General features: G+C 35.8%; 3 protein-coding genes and 1 non-coding gene across 6 annotated transcripts in view; all 4 read right to left on the minus strand.

The window, feature by feature from the left end:
- The window catches only part of LOC18110799 (G-type lectin S-receptor-like serine/threonine-protein kinase At4g27290), a 133,606-nt gene that overhangs the window by 12,864 nt on the left and 102,213 nt on the right, over positions 1–18,529 (minus strand). The gene's annotated exons all lie outside the window — the stretch shown is intronic.
- Positions 1,692–4,123, minus strand: LOC112328985 (G-type lectin S-receptor-like serine/threonine-protein kinase At4g27290). Its single transcript, XM_024610845.2, has 2 exons — positions 2,348–4,123; positions 1,692–1,865 (listed from the first exon to the last, which is right to left on the minus strand). Exons 1-2 carry the CDS (start codon positions 3,612–3,614, stop codon positions 1,858–1,860), a joined length of 1,275 nt encoding a protein of 424 aa, XP_024466613.1. The 5' UTR covers positions 3,615–4,123; the 3' UTR covers positions 1,692–1,857.
- Positions 9,482–11,268, minus strand: LOC127905883 (uncharacterized). The gene is made up of 2 exons (XM_052456587.1): positions 9,916–11,268; positions 9,482–9,829 (listed from the first exon to the last, which is right to left on the minus strand). The coding sequence occupies exon 1, from the start codon at positions 10,566–10,568 to the stop codon at positions 9,924–9,926; it is 645 nt and encodes a 214-aa protein (XP_052312547.1). The 5' UTR covers positions 10,569–11,268; the 3' UTR covers positions 9,482–9,829; positions 9,916–9,923.
- LOC127905911 (small nucleolar RNA snoR64a) lies at positions 12,051–12,124 on the minus strand. The gene has a single exon (XR_008060462.1). It is a non-coding gene; the product is annotated as a small nucleolar RNA snoR64a (small nucleolar RNA).

Genomic DNA, 18,529 nt, shown 5'->3' on the forward strand with positions numbered 1-18,529 from the left:
CTCCAATAACCTGAAATCATGCATTCTTCTTTCTTTTTGATTAGTTGTTCAATAGATATACAAGACTAAGCTCTTTTTCTTGATTACAAGGACACAGAAACCTTCGGATTTCAAGAATGGTGAGATTTATTTTACCTTTTCTTTTCAGTTTATATGATGAATATATTTGTTTTTCTATGATTGTTTATTTTAATTACTAGAGCGGACTGTAAGTTATTATTATGAATAATATATTGCTAAATTTGATATAAGTTATATGCCATATCAATTGGAATTAGATCAGGTTGGCTTTTTTTATGGATAAAGATGGTAGGAACTCACTCCATGATGAAGGAATGAAGGCTTTCTTGGCACTATGCAGGCTTATAAGCAAAAACTAGATTATTTTTAATAAAGGTTTAATTATTTAGAGTAAACCATAGCAGATCTAGCTTGGCTAATGGGTAACGCAAACATGAATCATGAAGAGAACATTGCTTGGAGACTTACCTAGAGGTAGCCAACTCCCAGACTTATTTCTGAAGATTCACTTAGACAACCATTTATCCATGTGGAAGTTTTTAGTGGAGACAAACATTGCAATCGCCATATTTCTAAGATGTTCAGCTGGTATTTTTACCAAAGCAGTAGGTCGAGACCAATTTCAATTTCTTTTGCGCAATTACAATCATCAGCAAAGTGAAGCAAAAACGAAGCACGGAAATATAATCCATTGGCACTCTCATGAGTGTTTCAACGCTTTGTTATGTTATAAAATGGCTGGCCTTGCTAGATGTGAAAAGTATTCGTCTTAAGAAATTGCCTATTTAACACCACAATCAGTCTACCGGGACAGCAATGCTCCACTACTGAGGTAAACGCTCGTCGTCGGAATTTTTTTGGTTTGTGAAATTAGCATGCATAATTGACAGATGGTCAACACTCAGAGAGCAAAGGGAAGCTCCGGCGATGTCATGTATTGATGATGTGCCGTGGGCCTTGAGCACCAAGCAGTGTTTGACGCTAAATCAAGACTTAAGCTCAGTTCAATGAATCAATCGTTTACTTTGACGCTAACGAGTACTGGGTTGCAATCATATTTTTGCATCGATTCAAAAGCTTAGGGTTTCCCCACTGACTATCATTCATTTCTAGTACTGGATTTTTTTATTTACTGATTGATTGATAGGGAGAACTGACACTAAATTTTAAGAAAGTATCGGTGTGTTGGTCACCACTCATCAGCAATGATTATTTTCGAATTCTAATAATAAATTCCATTACATCCCTCATTTGTCAAATGAGTCTTTGTAGAATATAATTACCCCCACCAAATTAAAATTCAAGTGGCATTAATGTACCAAAGATCACTCCTGCAGTCCTCAAGAGTTTCTTTGTCTGGACGGTCGATCACTCCATCTCAAGAACGACTGTTTCTAGAGCAATCAACACTCCAATTGAAGAGTAACTTCTCCAAGACATTTTTCGAAAGCTTTTTATTCAACATTTCTCTTCAACTATTCTGGCAAGGTAAAGATCCTGTGCTAGATCTATTTTTAAAAGAAAGAGAAATCCTAGTAAATAATTGTCACGACCCGATTCCCGGATCCATGACCGGCACATAGGCAAAGTTCCCCTCCAAGGTTCCATATCTATGCGAACCCAAACTTACATATAAACTTATTCTTCAATAAGTCAATCAGAATTCAACGTAGCAGTAACAACAAAACTAACTTTATAATATAATTCGATTGTCTTAATACAAGAGTTAATATAAATTTCATAGTTTTGGAGCACTAACTAGACATAAAGGAAAGGTACAAAGTACAACCAAAAGAGCAGGTTCTGAAGGTCCAACAAAAGTGACATGCTATCAAGCTATAAGCCTGAAAAGGTAAATAATGAGATGGTGAGTTCAACAACTCAGTGAGTAAATAACGTTCAACAACTCAGTGTTTGTGTGTGTGTGTTTTTCCCTGAAAATTTCTAGTACTTTCATGCCAAATAACATGTTATGCTATCAACACAAGCATATATACAAGGTACTCTCAAGGATCATGTTATATGAATATATATAAAGATAACTTTCTTCTCATGAATTTGATTTCTAGTTATCTGAAAGAATATATATTTGAAAAAAAAACCATTTAGATATCAAGCAAGAAAAAGTATTAACTCTATGATGCTTAAGGGTCTTTTAGCCAAATTTTAAGAGAACGAAACTCTGTTGCAGATGATAGCCTCGCAAGGAAAGGTTTAGATACGCTTACAGACTATATCGCTTGGTTTTAATATTCTGAAAATATTTCAAATTTTAATTAAAAAAAAAAAACAAGAGTCACTTTTCTAGTTGAGGATAAATTCATACCTAGTTCTGATGCATCCATCCGTATAAAAATGTCTTGCTCATTTTGAACGAAAGTTCTCATATCAATCAAATCATTGAACCAAAGCAAGCAACCACTTCCTCCATCCCTGATGTCCAGGTTTGTATACGCAGTACAGCTGCAGTTCTTCAAGCATGTGTTCTTGCACTCCTCCAGGTCCATACTCCTGTTGAACCATGATTTTCTTGTCTCCGGCATCTTCACACCCGAGAGCTTCCGAAACCCATCTCTGGAACAATTTAGTGCAGTCTTTCTAACGCAACCGCTTGACCAATCTGTCTTGTCCCAGTCTCTAGGAACTTTTGGTACAAATCCTTTCAAGCAGTTACACACCGGAGAGTTGTTAATGCTACAGATACCATTTGCGCCACAGAGTGCATAAGTTTCACAATTATCTGTATTTGCTGTTTCATAAAGAAGCCAACTTTGAGTTTGCTCGATCCAGAGGATGTGCTGGATATCACCACTCTGAGGTAAGACGACCCTCCAATGCCTTGAGCTATTATGAAGTTGCTCTGTGTAATATATCTCCTTCTCATTATAAACAAATTCAAATATGTACACGGGATTTGGTTTTACTTGAGGCATGCCACTGAACTGCAAGCCATTCCATGGCCCAGCTCGATGCTTCGGTTTCGAATCTTCCAACAGTAGTAACTCCGGATATCCTTCAGGAACAAGGATGCCTGTAATATTACCTCTGGAAGGATCATCAGGTGACTTCCATGATGTCACGTACCAGTCCATGCCAGTTTTGATATTCCGTCCTACCTTCATGCCCGGTATTAGTGTGTTGCCTGGATAATCAAAACTCTGCCACAAGGAGTTCTCCACGTTATTATCACCCTCCTCTTTCACAACAAGGTTTCCTGTATCCAAAAGCTGCGCAACTGGATTCCTAGCAGGTGTTGATGTGTTGGAAGACCAAATGATGCTTCCACTCCGGTTTAGAAGGACAAGAAGTCCTTCGTTGGTAAGCCTTACAACTCCTGATGAATCGTTAAGTGGAGTTTCTCTGTTGGCAACCCAAACTGCTGTCTGGACAGATATTTTGCCATACCATATCCCCAAGTATCGGCTTTTGGATTTCCCGGGGCTGAAAAATCCTAATTCATAGGTCCCGCCAGCTGAAACTATAGTGTCTCCATCTCTAATGAACTGGGCTGTGTTTATGGTGTCAGTAGGTGTGGCTGTTCTAACAATCAGAAATGAAATGAAGCAGAAAACAAGCATGGGGATGCAATCCATTGCTGCTCTCGTGTTTCTTCAAGGAGCTCACTTCGTATATTATGAAATGTGAAAATATTCGTCTCAAGGAATTGCCTATTTAACATCACAATTAGTCTACGGGGAGGAGAGCTAGCAATGCTACGCTACATAGCTAGGTAAACGCAAGTCTTCGGAAATTATTGGCTCTGAAGTGACCCTTGTGTTCCAAAAATGGTTGACACTGCTTTAAGACTTTAAACATCAAGCTTAAGGAATCATTTACTTTGAAAATGGAGGCTAGTGGACTCTGAATTACGACCCTATAAGCTTAAGATCTCTTGTCCATTGCTTGAGTTCATTGGAATACCAATGTTCTGGTACAGAGAACACCAACCCAATCTTGAAAATCTAGTGGAATCGTGAAAGTGGCATACCACCAGACTATCCTCGGTGCTTCCATCCACCAATCAAGGCTAGTGGAGCGAAGCTTATTCCTTGTCAAGTGAAAGAGGCCAAGAGCAGTCGGTGCTGGAGACTTCAAGGGAAGACTGATCCGCCGTATATTCATTCATAACTGTTTATTTATTTATTTTTAAAAATTAATTTTTCTTAATGTTTTTATATTGTTTTGATATATTTTGTAAAAAATAATTTATTATTATAATAAAAAATATATTTTGAGTGAAAAGTTGAGTCAATAAATCTAAAGAAAGTTAATGTGATTGTGTGAAAAGGGTTGAGAAAAAGTTGATAAATAAGAGAAAATAAGGCTTCAGTGATTGAAAAGAAAGGGTGCATTATATTATGTACTAATAAATCATATTATATGAAAAGAAAGGGTGCTTTGTCCGGATCAGAGCTAAGAAAGAAAATTGAGAAACGCAATTTATAAGCTATACAAAATGAAAACGACAGAAAAATTAACAGTAAACCTATGGAGAATCCTAAGCATATTACCAGCACTATCCAAGTAGCTCCTTCTACAATCTACTTGTAATTTTTTTGTTTAAGCCTATGGAGAGAAGTAAAAATAAGAAGATAACTTGCCAAAAATTGAAAATAAACCAAAATCTTAAGACTTTTGCTTAAAAACAAAAATATTTTCCTTAAAAAAAAATAGAATTGGGTCTGTTATAAAATCTTAAGACTTTTGCAGCGGCTTTGGCCCCAACTAAACTCCTCCAGCTCCGCCTGTGCTTGTGAGAACTTGATCACCTAACTCATATGCAAACAATATAGCTCTTGAAAAGCCAAAAAATCAGGTTTGAAAATGTAATACAGAGATAACACATCTGATATCCAACCCAATGAATAGCAATTCGCACCCAATGAATAGCAATTCACAAATAAAAAGTATAGAATGACAACATGAAAATAGTTGTTCTTCAATAAATCGATTCAGTTCGTTACAAAACTAAAGTAAGAGAGAAAACTCATCCTTACACACTCACAAAGAGAGATGCGACAATTTAAATTATTATTAACTAGAGATTTATATCTTTAATGGAAAATAATAACGTTTTCCTTAAAAAAAAGGAGTTCATTCTGGTTATAAAATTTTAAGACTTTTGCAGGGGCCTAGGCCCCCAGTAACCTCCCCCTAGCTCCGCTCCTACTCGTGAGCACGTGGTCACATAGCTCAAATACAAATGATACAACTCTAGATCTATCTAATAAAATCTTAGGGACTCCCAAATATTACCTTAAATTTATTGTTTTCGTTGTGTGTATAGATTTTAGAACCCAACAAGATCATGATAACCTTGCAATAAAAAAAAAGATAGCATGCATATTAAGTAAATATATAGACTTGCATAAGATATAGAAATACAATCCTAGCATGTATACTGAATTTGTATAAAAAATTATATTTAAACAAAACCAGTTTAAAGTAATTACTTGTTGAAGATTTTAGAATATAACCAATCTCACTTTTTTTTTGTTTGCCAAAGTTAAAATCATTTATCCTTAAGACTTTATTGGTTTTCACTTTGTGCAAAAAATACTCACTTCAATAAACCTCACAAGATTTCAACAACATTATCTTGTTTAGGTGCACTTGTAAATATTTACAAGGTCTAATATATACAAATGAATTATCCTCAATGTTTTTCTACAAGAATTGAAACTAAACTCTAGATTATGAGGGAAACAAAAATGAATAAAGCTTAAAAAATCAAAAGATTTAAGATGGAAAAATATGTGAAGAAGAATGTCAAATTCTATAGAAAAATATATCCAAACAGTATAGAAAAACCAACCCGAAAACACTCTTATTCAATCCTTATACACAATTTTAGAAACCAAAAGCTGATAGAATTCTCTCATTATCAGCTTTGTTTACCCTCTATAAAATTTGAATTAAACCAAAACATTTATAGCTTTAAATTAGTTGTTTTGTAAGTTGGAAAAACTGTATAGATTTATAAAAATCCTTCTGGAAGAAAACTAATTAATTTTACCTTTCATGAACCGGACAGATAATTCTTTAAGGATTAGATCCAAACTCAAATATAAATTGAGATAAAATAATATTTTGTACCACAAAAAAATATTTTACAATACACCCAAGTCTAAGTCCAGGCCTCAGTTGAGCCCAGTCGAGAGCTCATTTTGCTTAAGAGCGTGTTTGGTATTGTGGTTGCTGTTGTGGTTGCGGTTTGTAAAAAGCAGTTTCATAAAAAGTAATTTTTGTGAGGTTGATTTTTTAAAAAATTGGTGTTTGGTAAAAACTGTGGTTGAAGTTGTGGTTTTAAAAAAAAGCAGTTTTAGGTGTTTGGTTACAAAACTGTGGTTCAACAATTGTGGTTGAAAAAAAGCAGTTTTGTGTTTGGTAAAAACTGTGGTTCAAAAAAAAATTTCTTTTATTTTGTTAATATGGTTTGTGTTTTATATTTGATTGGAATTAAATATTTGATTGGAATTAATTAAAATGACATGTATAGACACATATATATAATTCCAAAACATAGGTGTTTTGTAATTATGATTACATAACAAAATGAAAAATTGTCATACATTAATGTACTCTTTTATTGTTCCATCAAACTATTGGCAATTCCATCGCGTACAAAATCCATACGTGAAGGCCTCTGTGAGCCTTGAACGGCCGAAGCCTGAACAGTATCAGGCAAAAAGTCATCTGGAATCAAATTGGGGTTGCGATCATACTCAGAAAAAACTGCATCATCTTGCGCTCTCCTTCTAATATAATTATGTAGTGCCATTGATGCAACTACAATTTCAACTTGTGTTTTGTATGGATAAGCAGGCATGTTTTGCAAAATTCTCCACCTCTGTTTCCATACCCCAAAAGAACGTTCGATCACGTTACGTAGTGACGAGTGTGCACGATTAAACACTTCTTTCCGACCACTTGGTTGTCCACGACGTCTAAATTCTTGGAAGTGATACCTCTCGCCTTTGTAGGGACCCAAATATCCATACTCGTTTGGATATCCAGCATCAACCAAATAGTATTTTCCTGAAAAAAATAACATTGTAATTTTAAACAAAACTAAAAAAAATAATTATATTCCTTCAATTACCCAATCTTCAATTTAGTCAAAATCATAACCTTCTGGAGGTTTTGGAAAGTTGATAGTGCTATTGTCAATAGCCTCCAGAAAAATACGAGTATCGTGTGCACTGCCTTCCCATCCTGCCCACACGAACATGAATTGCATGTCGAAACTACAAGCGGCCATTACATTTTGTGTTGGTACACCTTTTCTTCCAATAAATGGAATCTGATTTGCAGCTGGTACGCATGCACGAACATGTGTTCCATCAATTGCACCAACACAATTCTACATGCCACAAAAACATTTATAGTACTCATATAAACATTTATAATATATTTCATACTCCTCCGAACAACTTAATTAAACTACTTAATTATATATATAAAAAAATTAATCTTACCTTGAAATGTGGCATAAATCTTGGATTCATAGCAATTTCTCTTGGTGTGCTCGTAAATTGTGGATCTACTGGTTTTATGATTTCTACAGCAAACAAACGTAATGATTTAAGCACTTCTTTAAAACATCTACTAACAGTTTCACCTGAATGCTGGAATCTTTCCTGCACTTGTCTATTTGACGCCCCAACTGCTATTGTAAATAGAAACATTGCCACCTTTTCAATAACGCTCATTCTTCTTGACGGTTTTAAGCCATGGTGCGTTTCCAAGTCGGTGCACAAACTCAACAAAGTTGTTGCGTCCATCCTGAACATGTTAACACTTCGTTTCCAATGACCTCTTAAAACCTCCGTCAACCAACGCATCCCTGTGTTATAGGAAACCATACATGGTTCTTTATACATATAATTAATATAATACGCGTTTATAGCTCCAGCTGTGCATAAATTTAATTTTTTCCTATCAAAATGCCTCCTTATAATAAATGCATCATCATCATCACTATCACCGTCAATGTCGGCATCATCATCATCGTCGGCATCATCATCGTCGTCGTCATTACTGTCGTCGGAGTCGTTTCCATTACTATCATCTCCGGCACCATCAACTGAAGCACCACTAACTCCACAACTAGGATAATTAATTTGATCTACAATCCGGTTCATTACATCATCATAATTACCATCGAAATCTTCATTAAATATGTTATTAAATCGTGGATCATCCATAACTTCAATTACATGGAAACAAAAACAAAATTATATGTTGTTAATAAAAATATTTAAATAATTAAATAACATTCAATAAAAATACTATCATAGAGTTGGTGCGACATAAGTTTTTTTCCATACCTGTAAAGCCAGCAAAAAAGAAGTATTCTACTTGCTTGTATTTGGTGCAATTTACTTGCTTGTATTTGGTGCAATTGAAAGGTTTTAGAAGCTTGTTATATAAAGCTATGTCATTGTAAAATATGATGTACACACTCCTCTTTATATAGAAAATTTCAATCCTCTTTACGTATATTTTACAATTTTTCAGCTTTCAAAATCAGTACATTCACATGTATGCATGTGCTGTAAAAGTAGCATATAAATCATCTTTTACAGCACATGCATTCATCTTTTACAGCACATGCATGTACACCATCCTGTCATGTTTAAAGGAAAAAAAACAGAGCTAAAACTCACTGAACCAGTAGGAAGACAAGCAACACAGAAAAGGAAGAAAAAGCAACAACATTAGTCCCATCACAGCTCACAGCAACCATGCAAAAAACACAAACAATTACTGCAAAAGGGGTTGCTTTTTCAGACCTCACAAGCTAACAGTAGCTGCCCATTCCTAACAATTACAAGTCACTGAACCAGTAGGAAGACCATCAACACAGAAAAGGAAGAAAAAGCAACAACATTAGTCCCATCACAGCTCACGACAACCATGAAAAAAACACAAACAATTACTCAAAAGATGTTGTTGTTTCAGACCTCACAAGCTAACAGTAGCTGCCCATTCCTAACAATTACAAGTCACTGAACCAGTAGGAAGACCATCAACACAGAAAAGGAAGAAAAAGCAACAACATTAGTCCCATCACAACTCACGGCAACAATGAAAAAAACACAAACAGTTTGCAAAAGATGTTGTTTCAGACCTCACAAGCTAACACTAGACAGCCAAGGCAAAAACAGTATGCAACACGTCAATCTCTAGCTAACCAATTGAAAAAATTACTGCAAATGAAAGATACACAGCAGCATGTATTATGAAACCTCATGGCAGCAAAGAAAGAAGGATCAACAGTAAAGGTAAATTAGAAGCAACAATCTGTCATTTTTTATTTGCCCTGGTTCATTTTTATTCCCCCCTCTCCCATTTGGACAATGAATCCTAAAGGGGTAAACAATGCAGCAAATATCATCAAATATTCCCTCCTTCAGCACACATAAATGTCAAAGCATATATCTTGGTTTCTCCTTTCATGCCTAATCTAACAGTTGCTAACAAATTGAAAAAAGTACAGCTAAGGAAAGAAACACAGCAGCATGTATTATTATTCCCAGCAGACCTCACGGCAGCAAATACAAATATATAGTTAACAAATCAGTTAAGGTAAATTACCAACCAATTCCATTAAAATGTCAACCATTGAACATTGTAATTCATTGATAAAATACAACATTACAACCAACAATTTCTCATACAAGTCTGTTAAATCCCGTAAAGCAGTTTAATAAATATAACAGTACATCAATTACCGCAAATACAATGCCTCGAACAAACTTCGGCAAATGGAAACTACTCTTTTAAAAACCGGCATCCCATTACTCTGCAACAATAAAACAAAACATGTATAAATATTGTAAGCACTTGAACATACTTAATTGATTAACAGTTAATATACTTTAATAATACCTTGTCAGCTAAGCACGTTTACTTCGTTCATACATTCGCTGCAACCATCGCAACTTCTGTTGCATATCGCCCATACTGGACCACATTTCTCTTTTCCTTCTTAGACTAAGATACTCCGTAGCGAAGTCATGAAAATCATCGTCAACTGAAACTCCAGGAATGGAGTGCAGCTCAGCCATGACCTCGGGAATACTACAGCCTTCACGATCCATATTAACAGACGTCGAATCACTCTTAGTTGACATACTCTCAAGTAGATGATTGCACCTTGTCAGCAACTTAACACCAATTCCAGATGTTTTCTTCTTTCTACCTCGCACATCATAATGATCTCGTTCTTTTCTTTTCTCGCCGCTTTTTGTATTGGTGCTGCTAGACATATGTATCCCTCCAACCATTCGAGCCATATCAGTCTGGAAATCTGGAATCACATCTTCCTCCGAATCACCGCTGCCCTCTTCCAAACCATCATCAGCAATGTCGGCATTGCTTGTACCAGGATCAACACCACTGCCAGCAGGTACATCTGATGAAGGAGCCCATGCAAACGCTCCAGTTGCGACAATGTTGGAATACATTCGGTCAAATTTATTCTTTAAAGACGGCTCAATACTGACATGTCTGAATTTTTTGGCTCCTCTAATTTCCTGCATATAAATTAAATAAAGTAATGAAGGATCAAGACTAGTAAAATTTTAGGGCTGGAATTTGAAAATAATAAAATAAATTGTGCCGATGACAAGGAATGTACCTGAATTTTTTGTTTCCACCACTCATCACTAGCTGTAATTGTGCCTAATTCACTATTCCAGCCAACACCGGTTTCAGAAACCAGCTTATTCCATATCCTCCAATCCTTTTTGCATCCATCCCATTTGTTTTTCAATTGTGTTTTAGTAAATGCATGCCCAGTTTGTTCTTTGAATGATGTTATAAGAAATTTCCACCCCGGTTTATCGAAATGAGTATTAGGTCTCATTCCCATATCAATTGCCTTAATGCATATATCACAAAATATATGCAACATTTCCTTTGTCCAAGCAGCCTTATCAGAAGATTCAAGACCTTCCATGATATCTTTTAAAACATTTAACAAAAGTTTGAAATGAATAAAAATGATATCAATTAAATTGTGGCACATAAATAAACCGTGGACTAATACAATAATAAAGCACTCAATGTTTAGCATTTACAAAAGCTGTGTGTTTGGCAAAAAACATTAACCGTGCATGTATGTCAATGAGAATGTTCATGTTAATTTGTAATGAAATGTAATTGCAACCCATAAATTTTCAACTGTTCAGAAACTCAGTTTCAGCCATAATATTTGAATGATCATGCAAAACTTCATTGCCAGCATGCTGTTATTTTTTCAAAAATAGAGGGAAAAAACAAACAGAACAAAATTTATTTATACATTCAAAGAAACCCAGCTTTCTTTCGCAGCATGCAAACACACAAAACTAAACAAAAAATTTTGATTTATAAATAAAAGTAGTCCTACACGACATGCTAATAGGAACTCATTACGCTAATTGTCAATTGACGAACACACGGTAATTGATCATGCAAGTACACAGACATGTAATTTTTCATCTAAAACAAAAGAAAATGAAGATGGAGATAAGGCAGGAACTTACCTCAGTCTAGCTCGTTTGGTGATCAAAAAAGTTCTGTTCAAAATAGCTTTAAAAAGTTACTGTAAATATAAAGTTCAGTATAACATGGGAATTTTTGCGAAAAAGAGAGGAGTAGAACAACTAATCTGCTGGCTACCGTAAAGGAATCAAGCAAACACACATAAAATTAATTTTTTTCCCGGTTAAGGAATCAGCACAGATGAATTAGCCAGGGATAACTGTTATTTTTTATGTTTCTCATCATGCACAAAACAGAGTCCAGAGCAAGTTTTTAGCCTTCGAACAAGAAGATAGAAAACAAAATCTTGAAAAAAAAAAAAACTAAAACCATTCAAGCCTCAGACCGTCCTAGTTTATGAATTAACAACAGTTTAGGCAGATCGATAGCCCTGCTTTCAGTGAAACTCAGGGTTTGCATCATTGGCTGGCAGCACAGTAATTAAACAAAAACAATGAAAGCTGAGACTTGAAGACATAAAAGCAGAAAGATAGAGAGCATCAGATCGGTTTTTTTCAAGCATATAAATCATAAGAACCCAAGAGTCTGAGCATTCAACAATTAAAAAGATTCGTCATTTGCCTCTCCAGATTGAAAAAAAATAAATTCAAAGAATTGTTTAAATCAATGCAATAATTAGAAGAGGGGAAGATAGAGGGGGGTTTTGGAGAAGGTTCACGGCGGTTTAGGGCTGGGTTTTTCAGAAAGCCATTAGTGTCCCTTTTATAAAGATTTACAAATCAAAAATTTGTAATCGAGCATGCAGCAGCAATGAAATTTTTCATCTAAAAAACTGAAAAATAAGATGGAGATGAGGGAGGAACTTACCTCAGTCTCTGCGTTTTTGTGCTGCAAACCCCAGTGGTGTTGCAGCTGTGTTCTGCAAAATAAAAAACCCATTACAGAAATTAGATTTTGAGAAACATAAAAGAAATTGACAAAGGGAACGGACAGTACCTGGTATCTCGCTCGTGGACCTTTCCCGGGACCAATCTCTTGGTTTTTTTCTGCAATTGTAACAATGGAGGGACGGATCGGTGACGGTTGTGTTTGAATGGACAGTGGGGAAGAAAAGCTTGTCTGGCGTTGGTGGTTAGGGCAAGTTTGGTGGTGAGAGAGAAAACCGCATGAAGGAAACTGGTAGATCAACACAACACTGCTTTCCAGTGAATTTTTTGGGTTTTTTTTTTACCGTTGGGAAGAGTTTATTGCAAATTGATGAGGGTCGAGAGAGAACAGAAGGAAGCAATTGGAAATTGTCGGTGATGAGAGAGAGCAGAAATGAATGAAAAGCAAAAGATAATTGCTTTTCATTTTTTGTATTTCAAACGCAGTTTCTAATGGGACCCACGCCAAATTAACCTGTGGTTTGTAGTTAACCAAACAGGTATAATACTGCTTTTTTATTAACCGCAGCTGCAGAAGCATTGCCAAACACCATCTAAGTCCCTCCCTTTTAAAAGTTTAAGTGTTATTTGAGGTAAATTTTAACTTGTTAACTTTTCCTTTTTTTCCTAGAAATTAACCTTGCCATGGAAAACATACAGCAGAGTTTTTATGAGCACACGATCACAAACATCAAGACCACGCAAAACAAGCACACAAGTTTTCATAAGAATAAAAATACAAGTAATCTATCTTGCCTCTAACACTGAAATCGAGCATACGTTTGCCGAAGGTGGTTTGCTCTGGCTTGATGAATAGCTTCCTTCAACGAGATCCCTTTCAGTGAAGAATCCTGGTTGTTTAGGATGAGGCAATTCATCTTCATTACCCAACATCAAAACCACATATAACATGTTTGGTCTATCTTCTGGATTTTCTTGCACACACAACAGCCCCACATGAATTGAACGTAGCACTTCAGACAAATAGGGTGTTTCAACTTTTGATCCCGCGGCCAGTTCCAGAGGCCTGCCTTGTTTGAACAGTCTCCAAGCCTGATAAACAAAACCATGCTGTCAATAACACATTGAAGATTTAAAGTGTTCAGGTCTCATTAAACATGTTCAGGCATCTGGAATCTGAAAAAAGTACTCGAGAATTTATTGAAATTAAAGATAATAAGTAACATAGCTTTGACTCCTACATGCCCAATAAGGTTGAGGTGGTGATCTGGATGACGGAATCCTCTGTTCCTATAGCCACCGACTATCTCTAGCACCAATACTCCAAAGCTGAAGACGTCTGATTTTAGCGAGTAGAGCCCATAATTTGCGTACTCTGGAGATATGTAACCACTGCATGTATTCATAGAATTCTAAGTTCCATTTGCAGACTATGAAGATAAAATGCGTATGATGGAGATGAAGACACTCACTACGTTCCAGCCACTTTATTAGTATTGGCTTCAGTTTCATTTTCTCCGAAACTTCTAGCCAGGCCAAAGTCTGAGATTTTTGGATTCATTTCGTAATCCAACAAAATATTGCTCGTTTTCAGATCTCTGTGGATTATTCTTAGTCTCGAATCTTGGTGAAGATAAAGGAGTCCTCGAGCAATCCCGGTGATGATGTTGTAGCGCTTAGGCCAATCTAGTTGCAAGCTTTGAGTGTCATCTGCCCAGGTCAATCCATTACATCTCTTATCAGATTCATAAATGTTGGTGAAGGAACAAGAAAAAAGGAGATGATAAGTCACGATCAGTGAATTTTGAGTTACAATTACATCTACATATATGGCAGAATTTGTCAGCATGAAAGTGGAGAAATCTTCCCCTACAAAGCCACCTTCCGAAGGGCTTTGAACGATGCTCAATAGATGGCTAAACAATTGATGTCAAATCCATCATGGAAGGTCAATAGTGCTAAATTTGAAACAGTGGAATAGCTTTTTGAAAAGTTTTGTGAGATTCATACCAAAAATATAGAAGTCCAAGCTTTTGTTAGGCAAAAGCTCGTAGACCAACATATTTTCATCTCTTTCAATGCAGCATCCAAGAAGCCTCACTAGATTCCGGTGCTGCAGTTTCACGATATGTTTGACTTCATTTTTGAACTCATCAAGTCCTTGTCTTGAATTCTTAGAGAGCCTCTTGACAGCTATTTCTCGTCCATCTGTTAATAATGACTCAGCATCATAAGCAAATCATGCGTTGTCTGCTGAATTCCTAGAGAATTTCATGCAGCTTGTATCTGTTCAGGAATTCTTTTCAATCAGTCATCTTTTTATGCTAAAAAAGGGTTGGTTCTGTAGTGGAACAATTTCAATACCACAGAACTCCATTGGTTCCTGGAGTTTGTACCATGAAAAGTCAGAAGCTATATTGCACGACTGTTTATGGATAATTATTACCTTATAAACAGGTCCGAAACCCCCTTCTCCTAGTTTATTGGATACAGAAAAGTTATTTGTTGCGCAAGCCAACTCATCCATGTTAAAGAAGGGTAATTCTAGTTCTTCCTTCAAGTCCTTGTTATTTGATCTTCTATGCAAATTACCTGTCATTTTTCCTGTCAGCATAACTGTTATGCTTGTTGAAAAAATAGAAAGAAAGACAAAGGATTTCTATTTTCTGCTAAACTCAAGATTGTTATTGCATCAAACACAACGGGGCTTTGAACAACTTACAGTCATACCTTATATTACTGAAAATCAAATTAAATTGTTTTTTAAAAAAAAAACAATCTTGCTATCTGATGATCCAGGAGTGGTGCGATAGGAATACTTAGATTTTGATGGTGTGAATACTTACTGTTTTTCTGCTGCTTCTTTTTCCAAACATACAAGACCAAGCATAGGCCAACGAACAGAATCCCAGTAGACAACACAGAGCTTACTATGATCCTTTTCTTCACTTTGGATTTGGTATTAACCTTTGCAGAGTCACCGTTATCTATAACATGGTACAGAAAAACTGGTGTTAAAAAGAGGAAATGCCAAATGGCTTTTGTATTTGTTTGGTTAGTTATTATGGCTGGAAAGTTTTCATTGGCCATATATGATCATTCAATTTCAGCTTTCTACTCATTCATTATAAAACAGAAGGAAACTCTGTTGCTGATAGCCTTGCAAGGAAAGGTTTGGATACGCTCAGAGACTATATAGCTTGGTTTTAAGATTTTTAAACGTTGTATCCTTTTGCCAATAGCTTACTAGTTTGAATATATTTCGAATTTTAATAATAATAATAATAATAAGAAAAAAAACGACTTCTCTAATCTGAGGAAAAATTCATACCTAGTTCTGATGCAGCCATCCGTATAAAAATGTCTTGCTCATTTTGAACGAAAGTTCTCATATCAATCAAATCATTGAACCAAAGCAAGCAACCGCTTCCTCCATCCCTGATGTCCAAGTTTGCATACGCAGTACAGCTGCAGTTCTTCAAGCATGTGTTCTTGCACTCCTCCAGGTTCATACTCCTGTTGAACCATGATTTTCTTGTCTCCGGCATCTTCAAACCTCTGACCTTCCGAAACCCATCTCTGGAACAATTTAGTGCAGTCTTTCTAACGCAACCACTTGACCAGTCTGTCTTCTTCCAGTCTCTTGGAACTTTTGGTACAAATCCAGTCAAGCAATCGCAAACTGGAGAGTGGTTAATGCTACAGATACCATTTGGACCACAGAGGTTATAACGCTCACAATTATCTGTATTTACTGTTGCGTAAAGAAACCAGCTTTGGGTTTGCTCCATCCACAAAAGGAGCTGGAGATCACCATTCTGAGTTGCGACGGCTCTCCAATGCGTTGAGTTATTGACAAGAGTTTCTCTGTAAAATATCTCCTTATCATTAAAAACAAATTCAAATGTGTATATTGGATTTGGTTTTAACCGAGGCAATCCACTGAACCCCAGACCATTCCATGGCCCACCTCGATACTTCACTTTTGAATCTTCCACCGCTGCATACTCAGGATATCCTTCAGGAACAAGGATTATTGAAATATTACCTCTGGAAGGATCATCTGATGACTTCCATGATGTCAAGTGCCAGTCCATGCCAGTTATTCTATTACGTCCTAGCTTCGAGCCCGGTATTAGTGTGTTACCTGGATAGTCAAAACTCTGCCACAAGGAGTTCTCCATGTTATTATCACCCTCCTCTTTCACAAAAAGGTTTCCTGAATCCAAAAGCTGTGCAACTGGATTCCTAGCAGGTGCTGATGTGTTGGAAGACCAAATGATGCTTCCACTACGATTGAGAAGGACAAGAAGTCCTTGGTTGGTAAGCATTAGAACACCTGATGAATCGTTAAGTGGAGTTTCTCTGTTGGCAACCCAAACAGGCGTCAGGACCGATATTTTACAATACCAGATCCCCAAGTATCGGTTTCTGGATTTACCGGGGCTGAAAAATCCTAATTCATAGGTCCCACCAGCTGAAACTATGCTATCTCCATCTCTAATTGGCTGAGTTGTGCGCATGGTGTCAGTAGGGGTGGCTACTCTTACAATCAGCAGCAAAGTGAAGCAAAAACGAAGCACGGAAATATAATCCATTGGTACTCTCATGAATGTTTCAACGCTTTGTTATGTTATAAAATGGCTGGCCTTGCTAGATGTGAAAAATATTCGTCTTAAGAAATTGCCTATTTAACACCACAATCAGTCTACCGGGACAGCAATGCTACACTACTGAGGTAAACGCTCGTCGTCGGAATTTTTTTGGTTTGTGAAATCAGCATGCATAATTGACAGATGGTCAACACTCAGAGAGCTAAGGGAAGCTCCGGCGATGTCATGTATTCATGATGTGCCGTGGCCCTTGAGCACCAAGAAGTGTTTGACGCTAAATCAAGACTTAAGCTCAGTTCAATGAATCAATCGTTTACTTTGAGCATCACTCATCAGCAATGATTATTTTCGAATTCTAATAATAAATTCCATTACATCTCTCATTTGTCAAATGAGTCTTTGTAGAATATAATTACCCCCACCAAATTAAAATTCAAAGTGGTATTAATGTCCCAAAGATCACTCCTGCAGTCCTCAAGAGTTTCTTTGTCTGGACGGTCGATCACTCCATCTCAAGAACAACTGTTTCTAGAGCAATCAACACTCGAATTGAAGAGTAACTTCTCCAAGACATTTTTCGAAAGTTTTTTATTCAACATTTCTCTTCAACTATTCTGGCAAGGTAAAGATCCTGTGCTAGATCTATTTTTAAAAGAAAGAGAAATCCTAGTAAATAATTGTAGAGTTATTATAGGAATTTTTAGACTAAATAGGAAAAATAAAATTATCGACTATAATATCTGATTTCTTAAACTAAATAGGATAAATAAAAATAACTTAAAAGAAAATATTTTCTTAAACTAAATAGAAAAAATAAAAATAATTAAAAAAAACCAATAATTTTCCTATAAAAACAATACAAACCTCGTAACAAGATAACTCAAAATAACTTTTAAAAAATAAAATTAATCAAATAAAACAACAAACGAATTCAGATCTACTTTTCTCAGTATGTTTACAGGGAGATACCATCTTCATTGAACTCTTCTATTTCATCATTTTCTGACAACTTTCTTTTTCTTTTTCAAAATCAAGAATTGAAAAATTAACAAAATAAATTTTTGCAACCAAAATAAAATTTCTAAAAATCTTTGTAGATGTTTTACATTCACTACAACATTTAATAGTTTTACCGACAGAATTTTTCCGTCGGCGTAAGACATATTCTGTCGGTAATTAATTTACCAATGAAATCACCGACGGAAATGCTTCGTCAGTGAATCTTTTATCGGTAATTTTTTTGTCAGTCGGTAAATCCGTTGGTAATAAAAAATATTATTATCGATGGATTTACTGACGGAACAGACGTGTAAAAAAAAAATTACCCGCTTCATTTTATCGGTATATCCCTCGGTAATAATATTTTTTTATTTACCGACGGACAAAAAATTTCATCGGTAATTATTTAAAACATTTTAAAAAAATTCATTTTATAAAATTATAAAATAATTAAATTAACATAAATCAACACTCTATAATATATACTCAAAATGCTTGGAAAACAAAATAAGAAAA

This window comes from Populus trichocarpa, chromosome 10, assembly GCF_000002775.5.
Source record: "Populus trichocarpa isolate Nisqually-1 chromosome 10, P.trichocarpa_v4.1, whole genome shotgun sequence".
In the NCBI taxonomy this organism is placed as follows: Eukaryota; Viridiplantae; Streptophyta; class Magnoliopsida; order Malpighiales; family Salicaceae; genus Populus; species Populus trichocarpa.

What these genes read in the sequence shown, in the direction of transcription:
- LOC112328985 (XM_024610845.2), bottom strand. Translation starts at nt 3,614, where the DNA reads ATGGATTGCATCCCCATGCTTGTTTTCTGCTTCATTTCATTTCTGATT.
- LOC127905883 (XM_052456587.1), bottom strand. Translation starts at nt 10,568, where the DNA reads ATGCAGGAAATTAGAGGAGCCAAAAAATTCAGACATGTCAGTATTGAG.